Consider the following 14,084-nt stretch of genomic DNA (forward strand, 5'->3'; position numbering starts at 1 on the left):
ACAAAGTTGTCTGTCATAGCTGCACATCCTTCTAGTTGCTGTATGTGGGACACGGCCTCAGCATGGCTGGAGGAGTGGTGCCTCGGTGCGCACCCGGGATCCGAACCCAGGCCGCTGGCAGCGGAGCGCACGCACTTAACCGCTAAGCCACGGGGCCGGCCCCAGATTTTGTATATTGATTTTGTATCCTGCAGCTTTACTGAATTCTTTTATTTGTTCTAACAGTTTTTTGGTGGGTTTTCTTTATGTGTCATCTGCAAATAGTGACAATTTTAATTTTTCCTTTCCAATTTCAATGCCTTTTATTTACTTTTCTTGCTTAATTGCTCTGGCTAAGACTTCCAATGCTACGTCGTATAAAAGTGGTGAGAGTGTCATCCTTGTCTTAGTCCTGATCTTAAAGGAAAAGCTTTCAGCTTTCACCATTGGTTGATGGGCTTGTCATTTATGACCTTTATTCTGTTGAGGTACCTTCCCTCTATACCCACTTTGTTGAGAGTTTTTATCATAAATGGATGTTGAATTCTGTCAGATGCTTTTTCTGCATCTATTGAAATGATCATATGATTTTTATCCTTCATTTTATTAATGCGGTGTATCACATTAATTGATTTGTGGATATTGAAACATCCTTGCATCCCTGGAATAAATCCCATTTGATCATAGTGTATGATCCTTTTAATGTATTGCTTAATTTTGTTTGCTAATATTTTGTTGAGGATGAATAGAGGCTTTTGACACTTGGAATAAACATCTGATGGGTAGGCTGGATTCTCCATCCTTAAGGAAAAGAGCCACAACTGGTTTGAGTATAATGTTTAATGTAAGATACAGTGGATTGGTAGAATTGGTGTAAAACTAAGATTCAGTTCTAGTCAGTGAGTTGACAGCCTAGGCACCTGACAAAAAATTGCCCTCCTGTCCCAAGTCCTCCAAGGCCTTCTGCACAGCACCAGCTAGAGGCTCCAAGACTGATATCCACTACTTGAAGGCTTAGGTAGAATCCAGGTGTTCCCAATTCCCAGAGTCAATCAAGAGGCTGGCCCCAACATCATAGCAGGTGTAATTTTCAGGACAGGCTTGAGGAAAGTGGGGACAGAAGTGGACACAGGGGCCTGGGTTGCTGTACATTTGCTACATGCAGTAGTCCAAGAGGCTCTCGGCTTGAGGGGTCAGCCTATCCACCTTCCCATGCATATGTTTACCCTCCCTGACTGTTCATGGTAGGGAAGAAGGTGACCATCCAATTAAAGAAAAAAGATCTTTCCAAAAGCTCTATTTGGCATAAGCTAATGCCACTGCTAGTGCTGCCAGTGGCCAGGCACAGATACAGAAGGCCCTGAGGAATTGGGAGGCAAGAAGAATGTGCAGGCGGAGCAGGAAATAGCCAGCTCAGGTCTCCACCCCAGGAGCCCAGAACAATAAAGGCCGTGCAGTAAAGGGTAACATGTGGTCCTCCTCTTTGGTCAGGCAAAGGCCCTAGCATGGGCCTGGGAGGCGAGAGGACTGAGGGGCACAGGCTCTGTCCTCAGGCCCTAGCTTTAGGCTCATCACATTGAGGCGGTGATGCAGTGAGAGGCAAGACAAGGAGACAGGCTGGTAATCCCCAGCTTCTAGGAGCTGCCTTTGTCCTTGTCATCCATGAGGTCATACCTGTGGGAACAAGCAGAGAAGGCTCAGAAAGATGACTCTTGTGTCCTTTTATAAATGAGATATGATCCCAGGGCTCTTATACTTCAGAGAATCAACGGTTCTCAGCTCAGACTGCATCCTTTTTTCCCTTCCCACGATTGGGATTTCTCCTGCTTAAATATCCAGGCGCATCCCCATCCCATCAGATACTCACCACTGGGCCGCACCCTGGGAAAGGTCTATCTCAGCAAGGTCCAACTGCACCTGTGTTGGAGGATGGTAGGGGCAAGATATTATTGTGATATCTCCAAAGACCGTGTCCTATCATCACACATTCCTGGTCCCAAACCAGTGCAGAGGTGATTGGATCACCTGTAGAGTCATGTCTCCTGGGGTGCTTCCTCTCTGACAGGGACTACAGCCTTGCTACTGGCAGCTTCTGACTCTCACCTTTGCCCTGACCATCCCTGCCCTCTTACCTTCCCCAGCAGCTCACGCTCTCTTGACATGAAGGAGGAATTAGATTTCACAGAGATGTCTAGCTTTCGCCGCAGGGCCTCATCCAGGGGCAGTTCCCACTCAAACCTGGGGAGGGATAAGTGTTAGGGGCACAGCTCCTTCCCGAGCCTGCCATCTCTCCACCTGAATGCCCACTGACTGACCGTTCATTGAATTCAGGATTTAGGGTCCTCTTCTTCTGTGAGGTCTTCCTCTTGGTGCCTCGGTTCTTGTCTGGCAGTAGCAACAGTGACACGTAGGGGTCAGGGGGATCCCGTCCATTCTGTCGAAGGGCCCTGCAACAGGAGGATAAAGGTGATTAAGGCAACCTAAGGGAAGGGATGGAGGGAACCTGGAGGACAGGACAGATGGAGTCTCACCGGCAACTGTGAACGATGCTGACCAGCTTTCGTTCTTCACTGTAGTACCAAACAGTCAGTTTCACCTGGCCCAGAGGCCCAGCTGGAGCCTCAAGGGGACTGTGGAGAGATGGAGATAGGTCTGGGAGAAGGTAGTGCCTAGGGAGCCTGTAGCTTCTCCCTTATACTCCTGACTGCGTCCCATCTTTCTGTCCCAGCCCTTTACCTGTCACCATGTGTTAGGCGCTGCCGGAGCTCTGGGGCTGAGGAGGTGACATGAGGGAGTCCCGCCCAGAGCTCTAGTTCTTCACTCAGAGATGAGGAGCTGTGGCTATAGCTGTGGCTATGAGCTTCCACTCCCGAGTGCTGGGACACCAGGATCTAGGCGGGCAGGAAAGCTGTCAGCTGGGCAGAGTCCTGCTCAGCTCCCTCGCTATGAGGACACGGACTTCTGTTCCTGCCCTCCCTCCCTCCTGCCCACCATCTCCTGGCACTCACCCCCAGCTGTGCTCTCAGTAACACCTGCCCTTGACCATTGTTGAGCGTAAACCAGCGGTCCAAGCAGAGCTGGTCAGCCACAAGGAGCTCCGAGAGGGGCAGGGATAATGAGCCCAGTGCACCAGTCCCCTCACCCCGAACCTGTGGAGCAACAGGACTGTGATCAAGAGATAAATGATTTAATCCTGGTGTTCCAGGTCCAGATACTTGGACTTGGTTATTTTGGAGAGAGACTCCCCTTTGTGAAGGGTGGGGAAGCCGTAGTAACAGTGCTGGTCCCACCTCCCTTCCTTTCGTAACTAGAGTAGACTGTACTATCTTTACTTTCTGGGCTTTCACAAATTATACCAGTAATACCTGTACAGGGTGGAGGTATTTCCATACTCCAAATGTAACGACCTTTAAACCCTTCTTGTTTCCTTTGTTCTAGCATAATTCTAACTAATATGCCTATATCTCTATTTCACGATTTGCCAACTTAGTATCTACTGACTCCCTGCTATCCAAAATGAGGAACTGAGCTCTTGACACCTCTTCTCTACCTCCACTAGTGTTAATAGTTACATTATTTTAAATTCTATTGGTTCCTATTCATGTAATTCTCTACTTGTTCTATCAACTTTAGAAGGTATTTTTTGGGGGCTGGCCCAGTGGCGCAAGCGGTTAAGTGCGCGCACTCCTCTTTGGTGGGCCAGGGTTCACAGGTTCGGATCCTGGGCACGCACCGACGCTTGTCAAGCCATGCTGTGGCAGCATCCCATATAAAGGAGAGAAAGATGGGCATGGATGTTAGCCCAGCGCCAATCTTCGTCAGCAAAAAGAGGAGGATTGGCATCAGATGTTAGCTCAGGGCTAATCTTTCTCAAAAAAAATTAAAAAAACATAAGAAGGTATTTCTTGACTCCTCACTCCCTAAAAAGAGGAAATCAGCACTCCTATATTAGCTTCCACCTACCCTCTCCCTTCCTCTCACACCTCTTCCCTTCTGTTCACCCCTCAACCCACTGAAATCTAGTTTCTACTCCATTCCTGCCACTGAAGTTGCTCCAATAATCAGTGACCTCCTAGTTTCCAAAGTCAATGAATAGTTTTCAGTCATCTAATTTTACCTCTCGGCAACATGTGGCCACTTCCTTTCTTTTGAAATGCTCTTCTTTGGGCTTCTGTAATCCACTCTTTGCTGGTGAGGGTCCCACTAACCTGGCTACACTGCAGGCCCTTGAAGGGCTCCTCTTCCTCTGTCTGCCCTTTAACCGTTGGAGCACCCAGGATGTGCATCCTTTGTCTTCTTGTCACGCTACACATGCCCTAAGAGATCTTGTTCACACTCAAGACTGTAATTGCTACCTGTTGCTTGCTCATGATGCTCAAACAAGAGGGCGAGTGAGGAACACCATAACGGGCCAGAGATCTGCCTTCTGGGTGGATGTCTCCTCGGATGTCCCTCAGAGATCTCGAATGCAAATTTGCCCGCTTTGTGCATTCCCCGTGTTGGGAATGGCACCTTTATCTGTCCAGCCACCCCATGTCAAAACCACCACCAGATACCGTCTGGCCTTTGTCATTTCTTGCTTCATTTACTCTAATGGTCTCTTAACTGATCTGCCTGCCTCCAGTGCTGTCCTCTTCCAGAGCATTCTTTACCCCTGCCATCAGCACGAGCTTCCTAAAATGCAAATCTGGATGTGTCACCCTTCATTCCTTCAAATGTTTCCCAATGACTTTAGGATAAAATCCAAATTCTTAGCAGAATATTCAAGAGCCCCTGTGATCTTGCTCCTGCCAGCCTCTCTAATCTATAATTTGCCTTTTTTCTCCTCCATTCTCTTCTCAGCCGGAAGAGTTTTCCTGCGCTGCCTTTCTTGGTCGGAGCCTGTTTACCCTTAAGCTCAGGGGTCACCTAAGGACGCCTTTCTTACTACCTCCACCTTTTCCCCTAGTCAGAGTCAGACCCCTCCTCTTCCCCACAGCGCCTTTTTTCTCAGCAGGTTTCAGTCTGGAAGTATCCTCTGGTTATTTTTCTCCCCAAAGTGACTGTGAGCTCCATAAAGATGAGAACTAGACCTTTTATCTCTGAACGCCTGTGCCTGCTTCAGTGCCTGGCCCATGACGGGACTCGGCAGAATGTCTGTGGAATGAATTTACAGTACCTGCAACTCCAGGCTCTCAGTGTTTGGTTTCCTGATGAGAAAGGAGGCACTCTCGTCCCAGACAGGGGCTGAAGTTTGGGAAACAGTCTGGTGGAGATGAGGGGTTATGATCAGTGGTTGACACTCTCTCCTCCTCTCAGCCCTCCCGCATTTCCTAATACCTTTGTTTTATGCATAGCATCTCCCACAGTGAGAGTGGCATAAGGGCTGGGAGGCTTGGTGCCCTTTCGGAGCTGCAGAGAGAACATCGAGTTAGTCTTAAATTTGGCCCTAGTTAGACAGATCCACCCCTCCCCTCACAAGTGACATCTACAGCCAGCAGCCACGTCCCCATTATCACTTGACAGCCACCATCCTCGTGGCCTTGGACAGATAATTCTTCCCACCCCAGCACCACCCTGGGAAAGAGAGGAATTTGGAATTTACTATTCTAAATACGCCAGGAGCATCCAAACCCAAGGGTGGTGGAAGAAGGACCAGGGAGCTATGGGGCGTGGGGAGCAGATCTCACCGGCAGGTCCTCAGCCCGTTCTAGGTAGACGGACAGCAGGGCCGCCGCCAGTTCTGCACTCTTCTGAGTCTGGATCAAACTGTTCACCTGCAGCACCTGGGGAGGTAACACAGGGCTTGGAGAGTGGTAACTGACACCTGGGACCTGGCATCTGCCTTGAAGGCTGATAGAAAAGTTCACTTGGACCCATCTGGGGTCCCTTCCTTCCTCACCTCCTCTAACTCGGCAGCAGTGGGACGAGGGGTCAGACGCTCCAGACGCAAGTGCAGGCGGCCAGATGGGACGTCCTCCAGGGTCAGCCACTGTGGAAGTAGGCAGGGTTCAGACGTGGGAATGTGGGGACAGAGGGACTCTGAGAATGAGACGTGGGTCAAGATCAGGAGGACTATTGATTCTAGTTCCATGCTCACCTCATCAAGGAAGCCACTGTTTAGGACTGTGGTGAGACTCACTTTACACCTGCAGAGGAGAAAGGTTAAGACAAGGCCGATGGTCACAGCCAAGTCTCTGTCTCCCTAAGGCCAGACTTCCAAGGCACACAGAGGCCCAGCCTGTCTGCCCCTCTGGACTCGCACCCTCTCACCTGCCCAGAAAGTCATCCTTGTCCAGGTCCTTGTCAAAAACTTCAACCTCCAGCTCTTGGCCTGGAATTGATGTGACGATCACCTAGTGGGAGGAAATAGTGTGGACAAAAGGGGATTCTCTTCTTCTCCAAATGACTGGACCCTCCCAATCAACTGAACCCGAGATTTTCTCTCAGAGATAGGGGGAAGAATGGGGCAGGACTGGGAGGAGTCCTGGCCACTTGATTCTGACCTCAAAAACTTCATTCCAGCGGGGATTGAGATCTTCCCGAATAACACGGCTCCGGAAGCTTCGTCCTGCCAGCTTTAGTTTGACATAGGGGTCTGACTTGCCCTTCACCAAACCCCCCAAGAAACGGTCTTTGGCAATCAGGTCCTGGGCCTCTAATACATGGATCCGAAGCACATTCTGCAAAAGAGACAGAGAGGGACACTAGACAGCAGTCAAAGAGAGAGAAACCTGTCAGAGCCAGACCTGAAACAGGCTTTACACACCTAGGGGTGGGCAAACAGACCCTAGTCCTTTTCAGATACAAACTCACCTCAGTCCCAAAGTGACTGTCAGGAGTAGTGTGAGAGGGTCGAGGTGGGGTATCCACACTGCTGCCTGTCTGGGGGCTCTCATTGTCCAGGTCCCAAGCCCCAGGACAACCAGGCACGGCAGGGAAGCGCACTTCTGATGAATCTAAGTACAAAATCTGCAAGGGGTAGTGTGGTTGTCGACTCAAAGAAGCGCAGCTAGCCACCAGCAGGCAAGGTATGTGGGGTAGGGGGCAGAGCAGGGGTTCGGATGGGGAAACCAGGTCCCTGCCTTGGCTGGGCCCATCTCTAGAGGGTTCCCTCCACACTCACCCTGCTCATACACCCTTTTGTCCCACAGTTATATCAGCAAACATTTTTTGTGTGCCTGCTAGGTGCTTCCACATGTACTAGCTCGTTTAATCTTAGAGGATTCCCCTTCCTTACTCTTAATACCAAGGAATCCATAAGGCCCTTCTCCACCCTCACACTTCCTCCATCTCCATACCCTCATAACCAGCTTCATGTAGAGCCTGGAGTTTGGGCCAGAGCTGCTGAGCTGGAACCACTGGTCAAGGGTGAGTTCAGGGGCAGTCAGCAGGCGAGCCAGAGGCAGAGTCAGTGCCCCTAAAGTCAGGGCCCTGGAGTCATCCTTCACCTGTAGGCACAGGAGGAGGGGACGTAGTGAAGAGATTAGGGAAAAGGGAGACATATTGGGGAAATTTATTACATGGGTCCAGCTTCATTCTCTCTGTGCCAATCGCAAACCTTTTATTCCACTCAAGGCCATCTTTCTACAGTCCTATGCCCACTCCATGGTCCGTCCCACTCCATGGTCCCTTCCGACTTTGCTCATTCTGTTCCCTTACCTGGAAAATTCTCATTCTCCTTCCCTCTGCTTATTTAAATCCTACTTATTCTTCAAGGACCACTCAAAATCCTACTTCCTTCATCTCCCTAGTTACTCCAGCCTCTGTACCTTTTCCTGGCCATCCTTAGAACTATTCTATGAGTATTTTACTCCCACTAGTTAATATTTAGTCATTCATGGATTATATACATTATATATATATCATTCTTGGTTTTATATATGTGTGTCTTGTCAGTTATGAAACTAGCCAGTAAGCTTTATGAAGGCAGATACTCTGTTTTATGCTTTTTCTATGACCTTTAAAATGTAGGTGTCTAAGAGGTACTCAGTATGTTCTTTTTTTAAAAAATAATTTTATTGAGGCATAATCATTCATTTTAAGTGTACAATTCTCTAAAGATTTTATTTATTTATTTTTTCCCCCAAAGCCCCAGCAGATAGTTGTATGTCATAGCTGCACATCCTTCTAGTTGCTGTATGTGGGACGCGGCCTCAGCATGGCCGGAGAAGCGGTGCGTCGGTGCGCGCCCGGGATCCAAACCCGGGCCGCCAGCAGCGGAGCGCGTGCACTTAACCGCTAAGCCACCGGGCCGGCCCGTAAGTGTACAATTCTCAATTATAAAAAATGATTCTAGAGAGATAGGTGGGGAATAGTGGAGAGAGAGTGGAGGAGGTGGAGAATCTAGGTAGATAGATTGAAAATAGAGATCAAAGGAGAAGATGGAGAGAAGAAATGGCAGAGATCTGGGAAGACGGGATAGGGTATTCAGGAGGGGCCAAATAGATGATTATCTCACCTGTACATCGAGCTCCTGGCTTCGAGGGTCTTGCAGGAAGAACCGGAAGGCCTCCTCCCACACCGGGCAGTTAGTGCTGTGGAGCGCCTGGAGATGTGCAGGATGAGATTAAGGGTACCTGCACAGTATCATTCCTGTGTCTCTAGAAAACCCTAGCCCTTATAGGCATTCTATCGTGGAGACGTCATCCCAAGAACAGTCCTCCCTCCCCCACTGGCCCCACACATGACATCTCCCACAATGATGTCTTGGCCCTCACCTTGCTCTCCTGGGTCACATCCTGAATTGACAGCTGTACCATAGGGTTGGGTTCCTTGTTCCCCTTCTTTAGCTGTAGGGGATAGAATATAGAAGTCACCATCTTGGGTGTTTTGGTTTTGTTTCAGAGAAGGAAGGTGGGCTCTCATCAGAATCTTTTCCCTGACGTGGCTCTGATCCCCTCCTTGGAACCTTTGTGTTACATGTTGTTGCTTCTGGAACACAGCAGGCAGGGGCAAAGGAGGGTGTGGGAATGTGCATTCAGGGCTCCCTGTTCACCTGCCCTCAGAAGCCACACTCACAGGAAGATCCTGGGCCCGATCCAGATAGACAGCTAAGATGGCAGCTGATGGGGGCTCTGGTCGGGAGGAGACGCCTCGATTCCACTGTAGAACCTGGCGGGGTGGTAGTAGTCAGACCTTGGTTCCCCCAGGCCTCTAGACTTCCAGCTACCCATTTCTCCCCACCAGCTTCCTGTTTCCCACGTTGGTTACCTCCTCCAGTTTTTCTGCATTTGGCAGAAGCGACAGCCATTCTAGCCTTAGGTGAACTTGGCCTTGCCCGCCTTGAAGAGGGAACCACTGGAAGGAGAAGTAGAAGAAAGTGGGAAGAGATCAAGCACCCATCTCTTCCCCACCAGTGGAGCAACTATTGTCTGCTCAGTGGGTGAGACCACTCCCCACCTTCCTCTTCTCTCAACTTACATCATCCAGTACTCCAGCCTGCAAAACCTTCCCCACATCCAGCTTCATTCTGGGGGGTTGGGCAGAAGGGAGCGGCAGTAAAAGGGAAAAAAGGGGAGTGTTGTAATTAGTAGCTTGTCACTGGCCCTCCACTCACCCACCTAGAAATAACTGGCAAATCTCAGACTCCCTTCAACTTACACTCAGGAGATATTTATGTGTGTGCACACGCGCATGCATGAATGGTGGGGGCAAGGGGTGGGGAGGTTGGGAAGGAAAATGATACATGATTCCCAGGCCCAGAAAAGGATTATAATTACCTCTGGGACCTTGTAGCACTGGGGCTTTAGAATCCTAACATAGGCAGAGTCTCACCTGCCTAGAAAGTCATCTTTGTCTGGATCCTTGTCAAACACCTCCACCTCAATCTCCTGCCCTGGGACCTCGTGCACTGTCACCTGAGGAACACGGAGGGATCAGGGCCTCATGGGCTGCAGCTGCGAGGATCATCAATCAGCATCTTCTCTCACAACCTCCGGGGGCCTCCCCATCTCACACAGCCCCACTCTTCAGCTCTCCCACCTCATAAGTCTCTCCCCACTGGGGGTTGAGTTCCTCATTGATGACACGACTGCAGAATGTCTGGGTGCCCACTCGCACAAGTGCATAGGGGTCTGACTTGCCCTCAATCAGGCCCTTCACGTATTTGTCCTTGGAGCTCAGCCCTCGAGCAGCCAGCAGGTGAATCCGAATAATGCCCTGAGGGTAGGAATCAGATAGCAAGAAACTAAGGACCCAGAACAGGGTCCGAGAGAAGGATCTATCTCCTGGGGAAGAGGCCATACCCTGGGAAGAGGGGAACGCAACTGGGCCACATCCTGAAGGTTGGGCACAAGGGGCACCAATAATCGGTTGGGCAACACGAGGAAGGCAGCAATGGAGTCCATGATCACGGTGTCAGAGAGTGAGCTAAATGTGGGAGTAGAAGAGGAGGTGAGTGTGGCCCCACCTTCCAATATCCTCCCACCCCCAGCTATGTTTCCCACAACAAGAGAGACCCAAAGCTAGAGAGAAGTCCTTTCTGAAAATCCCTTTTTGCTACTCTTCTACCCTAATTTGCCTCCCACTGCTCTGTCCCTTCACTGCCATCCCAGCTCTTCCTTCTCTTTTTGCCCCTGCTGAGCAGTCTGCAGCCCTCTTCATTCTCTACCAAAATGCATGCTCCCACCACAGAAGAGAAGTCACAGCATGAAACTTTTCAGGGGGTATCTGTCTTATCCCCCCAACTAGGGTCAAGGCTCCTGGAGGCATCGGCTGCACTATTTACTGCTTCATATCCCTTAAACCCCCAGGCCAGGGCTGGAACACTTAGCAGGTGCTCAGTAAGTCCCTGATACCTGAGTCCTGGGATATCCAGCAGGTTGGTTATCCCTGTCCAGTTGATATCTAGGGTCTGAAAGGAAAGGGCAGGGGGATCAGGACAGAGCCTATGGTGGTGTGGTCACACTCATCCAACAGTTGCCAGACCCCTCAGCCGTCTTGTCAATTCTCTCCCCTATTCCCCATTGCTGGTATCCTCACCCTCCCAATCCTGTTTCCCCTGCTTCCCCATCCCCCTCAACATTTTCCCTTACCGGGCGTCGGATAAAGAACATTGACACAGCCCCCACGATAGGAAGGTCCCCAATGAGTGGCTCAAGGATCACCCGCAAGACACCATGTAGCTGGGGCAAGAGAAGATCAAAGCCTTTACTCAGAAAAGGCCTTCTTCTCCTCCCAGACTTCCCAGCCTTGGTTTTTCCAACCTCCCACTTCCCTGTGTCCAATAAAACCTAGGGCAAAGCCTCCTTATTATGGGGGCCCTTGAGATATGCCCCACCTGCATGCCCTTGACTCCTGCTTTGCAGAAATATTTCTTCACTTCCACATCAATCTGTACGTCACCTACATAGCTGGGGTTTAGTGAGGAAGAGAAGAAAGAGGGTTAGTACCAGGCTGAAAGGGGGGCAGGGGGAGTGAAGTAGTCAGAGGGACCAGGATCCTGTTGAAGGGGAAGCAGGAAGACTGGTGAGTGGCACTACCTGATGTTCAAGTCCAGCAGGATCTGTTCTTTGCTCTGACCAGGGTGAACTTTGACTCCTACGATGCGCAATGGCTGGAGAGAGAACTCTTGAGAGAGGAGAAGGAAAGAGAGGAGTACCCCAGCCCCTTCTGGCCACCCACCCTCCCTGTCCCATCTCCTCCCTTGCATTACTTCCCCCTACACATATACCTTTTCTCCCAGTTCCACTCGTGTAAATGTAAACGTTTGCAGATGGGTGTTAGATCCTCGAATAGCAGGGGCCACAGTTTCAACCAAAAGCTTCTCCATATACTGGCCCAGGAAGGGCCAGACCTGGGCCACAATCTGAGAGGAAAGGGAGCCTGTCATAGGAGAGCCCAATCCTCCCTCTAAAGGCAAGTTGCTTTAGAATCCGCCCCATGGGGGGCACTGGGGATGGGGCTAGAATTGAGGTATGGTAGGGCCTGGCAAGATGAACGAACTCCATTCCCCCTTGTGAAAAACAAAAGTCAAGACAATCAACCCTCACCTTATTTAGCCACTCAGCCTTTTCCACATCTGGGAAGCTGACCTGGAGGTGGGGAAGGCAGAGATAACAATGAGCACACCCTCTGCCAGTGGTTTCCTACTAAGATGCCGGGTGGGATGTCCCCAGAGAAAAGAAAACATAAGTGTGACAGGGCCTCCTCACACCCAGGGGCTGGGGGAGGGGCCAGGATGTCCGAGGATTCATTCCTCCTCAGGGTTTGGGGGCACTGCGGTCTGAAAAGGGGAGCTGATACAAAGTTGTTTTGTGGATAGCTCCCGGATGTGAAATGACAGGTGCTGGGGCAGAGAGGACGAGGGAGAAGGGCACATTCTTTCTGGAGGGGGTGGTCCTGTCAAGTCAGAGTTTGAGGAGGAAATCCTGGGATTGGAGAAGTCCTGGTTCCTTTTTCCAGCCTTCCCTGCTCCCCTTGGACTGGGGGCTGTATACCAAGAATGTGAAGAGGGAACCAGCCCCTGGAGTCAGGGAGGGGCCAGAAGAGCGGGTTAGGCCCTGGCCATGTTTTTTCTTCTTCCTTTTATCAGTGTGACTCCTTTTATGGGAAAGAAGGACACCTGTGCTTTGCGTGGAGGGGAAGAGAAAGGGTAGTCGCTTCAGGAGGAAGATTAGTTTCCACAAGGAGGAGTAGGGGGATCAGAGACAGCTGCTGCCTGGACTATTGCTCCCCCTTTCACCTCCCCAGTCGCGGGCCTGGGCAGCATGGCTCTGCCTGCCTAGTGTCAACTTTGATTCCTCTCTTCTGCCATCCTCCCCCTAGACTGGCACCTCTGCTGGGAGAAGTAGGACCGGAGAGGCAGGGAGGGGCCGGGTAACTGGGCACTGCCTCTGCAAGCCCGGAGAGAAGGCATCCGGCCCCTCACCACAGGAGAGGGGGAGTAGAAACAAGGGTCGTGGCCCCAACCGAGCACGCGCAGCCCACAGTCCGGAAAAGGGTGGGGCCAGCCAGGGGCGGTGGAGTGTGGGCAGCGGGCACTGCCGCAGTCGCGATCCCCTCCCCCAGCACCCCCGCCCTTCGGCCAGCAGCCGCCCCCGCTGCGCTGCGGCCCGGCCGCCTGGGGCTGGAAGGCGAGGGCCGGAGGGTCCGTCCAGGTGCGGGGGCTCGGCGGGGCAGTGATCCCGGGGCTGGCTTCCAGCGGGTACCCGGGAATAAGAGGGGGAAAAGGAAGAAGAACCAATGGCCTTAAATAGGCACAAAGTCTTGAACGGACAGGAGAGATGAGGGAACCGTCTGAGCGGCAGCGGGTGCGGGGATGCCCAGGAGCGGCCGCGGCGCGAGTGGCCCCAGGGCGAGGAGAGGCGCTCAGCGGCTTGGCTGGGAGGGAGACGGGCTCCCGAACATTACTGCTCTTGCCAAGCGCAGAGGAAGGAGGACTGATTCTGTGCAAGGAACGGGATCTGGGCGTGCCGGGGGGCGGGGGAAGGAGACTGGAGAGCGGTCCCAAGAGTGCCGCGTCCCAGAGGCCGGTGGCTAGCGGGGCGAGAGGGGAAAGTCTGCGGCCCACTGTCCCAAGGGTGGGGCACTGACTTTAGGGTAGGGAGGGAGAGCCCTAGAACTGAGGGGCTAGAAGGGGGCTCTGCTGCACTGAGGATCGAGGATGGTCGCTCACCCAGGCAGGCAGCTCTCGATGGCTCATGTAAAGTGTCTTCGCCGTGATCCGCTCCTCGTCGTCCAGCAGCTGCCGCGCTACTCGAAGGCTCCGTTCTTTCTCGTCGCGGACCCGGCGCCAGCCCAGGTAGAGGGCGAGGCCGAAGAGCACGAAACCCACGCTGAGTCCTATTGCCCCGGCCAGGTATACCGGCACCAGCACCAGCAACCGCCGCCCGAACGAAGTCAGCACCGCCAGGACCTCACTCGCCGCGCTGGGGCCGGCAGGTTGGTTCCCAGAACTCGGGTCCGGCTTCGTGTGAGCAGTGGGGGGCTGGTCAGGGGGGTCGGAGGGAGCAGAGGGCTGGTCCACGGGGCTAGGGCTGGGGCTGGAGCCGTCTCCAGGGGAGCGCTCCATGGTGCCCCCTCTGGGAGGACCCGCCCGACCCACACACCGACTGGAGGTTGCCGCGTCTTGCAACTAGCTCCCGGCGGCAAACCGTAAACCCCAGGATGGGGGAGGGGACTTC

General features: G+C 52.2%; 1 protein-coding gene across 1 annotated transcript; it reads right to left on the minus strand.

Moving 5' to 3' along the window:
- Positions 1-801: 801 nt before the first annotated feature.
- Positions 802-14,037, minus strand: ESYT1 (extended synaptotagmin 1). The gene is made up of 31 exons (XM_004429233.3): positions 13,577-14,037; positions 11,952-11,993; positions 11,633-11,767; positions 11,442-11,515; positions 11,240-11,312; positions 10,995-11,084; positions 10,758-10,813; positions 10,206-10,329; positions 9,943-10,119; positions 9,736-9,818; positions 9,382-9,430; positions 9,172-9,258; positions 8,980-9,072; positions 8,679-8,750; positions 8,420-8,506; positions 7,260-7,409; positions 6,775-6,930; positions 6,465-6,641; positions 6,232-6,314; positions 6,059-6,107; positions 5,861-5,950; positions 5,649-5,744; positions 5,299-5,370; positions 5,138-5,224; positions 2,988-3,128; positions 2,716-2,870; positions 2,511-2,609; positions 2,295-2,426; positions 2,112-2,217; positions 1,847-1,896; positions 802-1,653 (listed from the first exon to the last, which is right to left on the minus strand). Exons 1-31 carry the CDS (start codon positions 13,970-13,972, stop codon positions 1,614-1,616), a joined length of 3,321 nt encoding a protein of 1,106 aa, XP_004429290.1. The 5' UTR covers positions 13,973-14,037; the 3' UTR covers positions 802-1,613.
- Positions 14,038-14,084: the final 47 nt, after the last annotated feature.

Source organism: Ceratotherium simum, chromosome 17, assembly GCF_057802395.1.
Source record: "Ceratotherium simum simum isolate JZ-2026a chromosome 17, ASM5780239v1, whole genome shotgun sequence".
NCBI lineage: Eukaryota > Metazoa > Chordata > Mammalia > Perissodactyla > Rhinocerotidae > Ceratotherium > Ceratotherium simum.

What these genes read in the sequence shown, in the direction of transcription:
- ESYT1 (XM_004429233.3), bottom strand. Translation starts at nt 13,972, where the DNA reads ATGGAGCGCTCCCCTGGAGACGGCTCCAGCCCCAGCCCTAGCCCCGTG. An exon ending in ATGCTATGCATAAAACAAAG is followed by an intron (nt 5,225 to 5,298) that starts GTATTAGGAAAT and finishes CATCTCCACCAG; the next exon opens with ACTGTTTCCCAAACTTCAGC. An exon ending in AATCCTGAATTCAATGAACG is followed by an intron (nt 2,218 to 2,294) that starts GTCAGTCAGTGG and finishes ATCCCTCCCCAG; the next exon opens with GTTTGAGTGGGAACTGCCCC.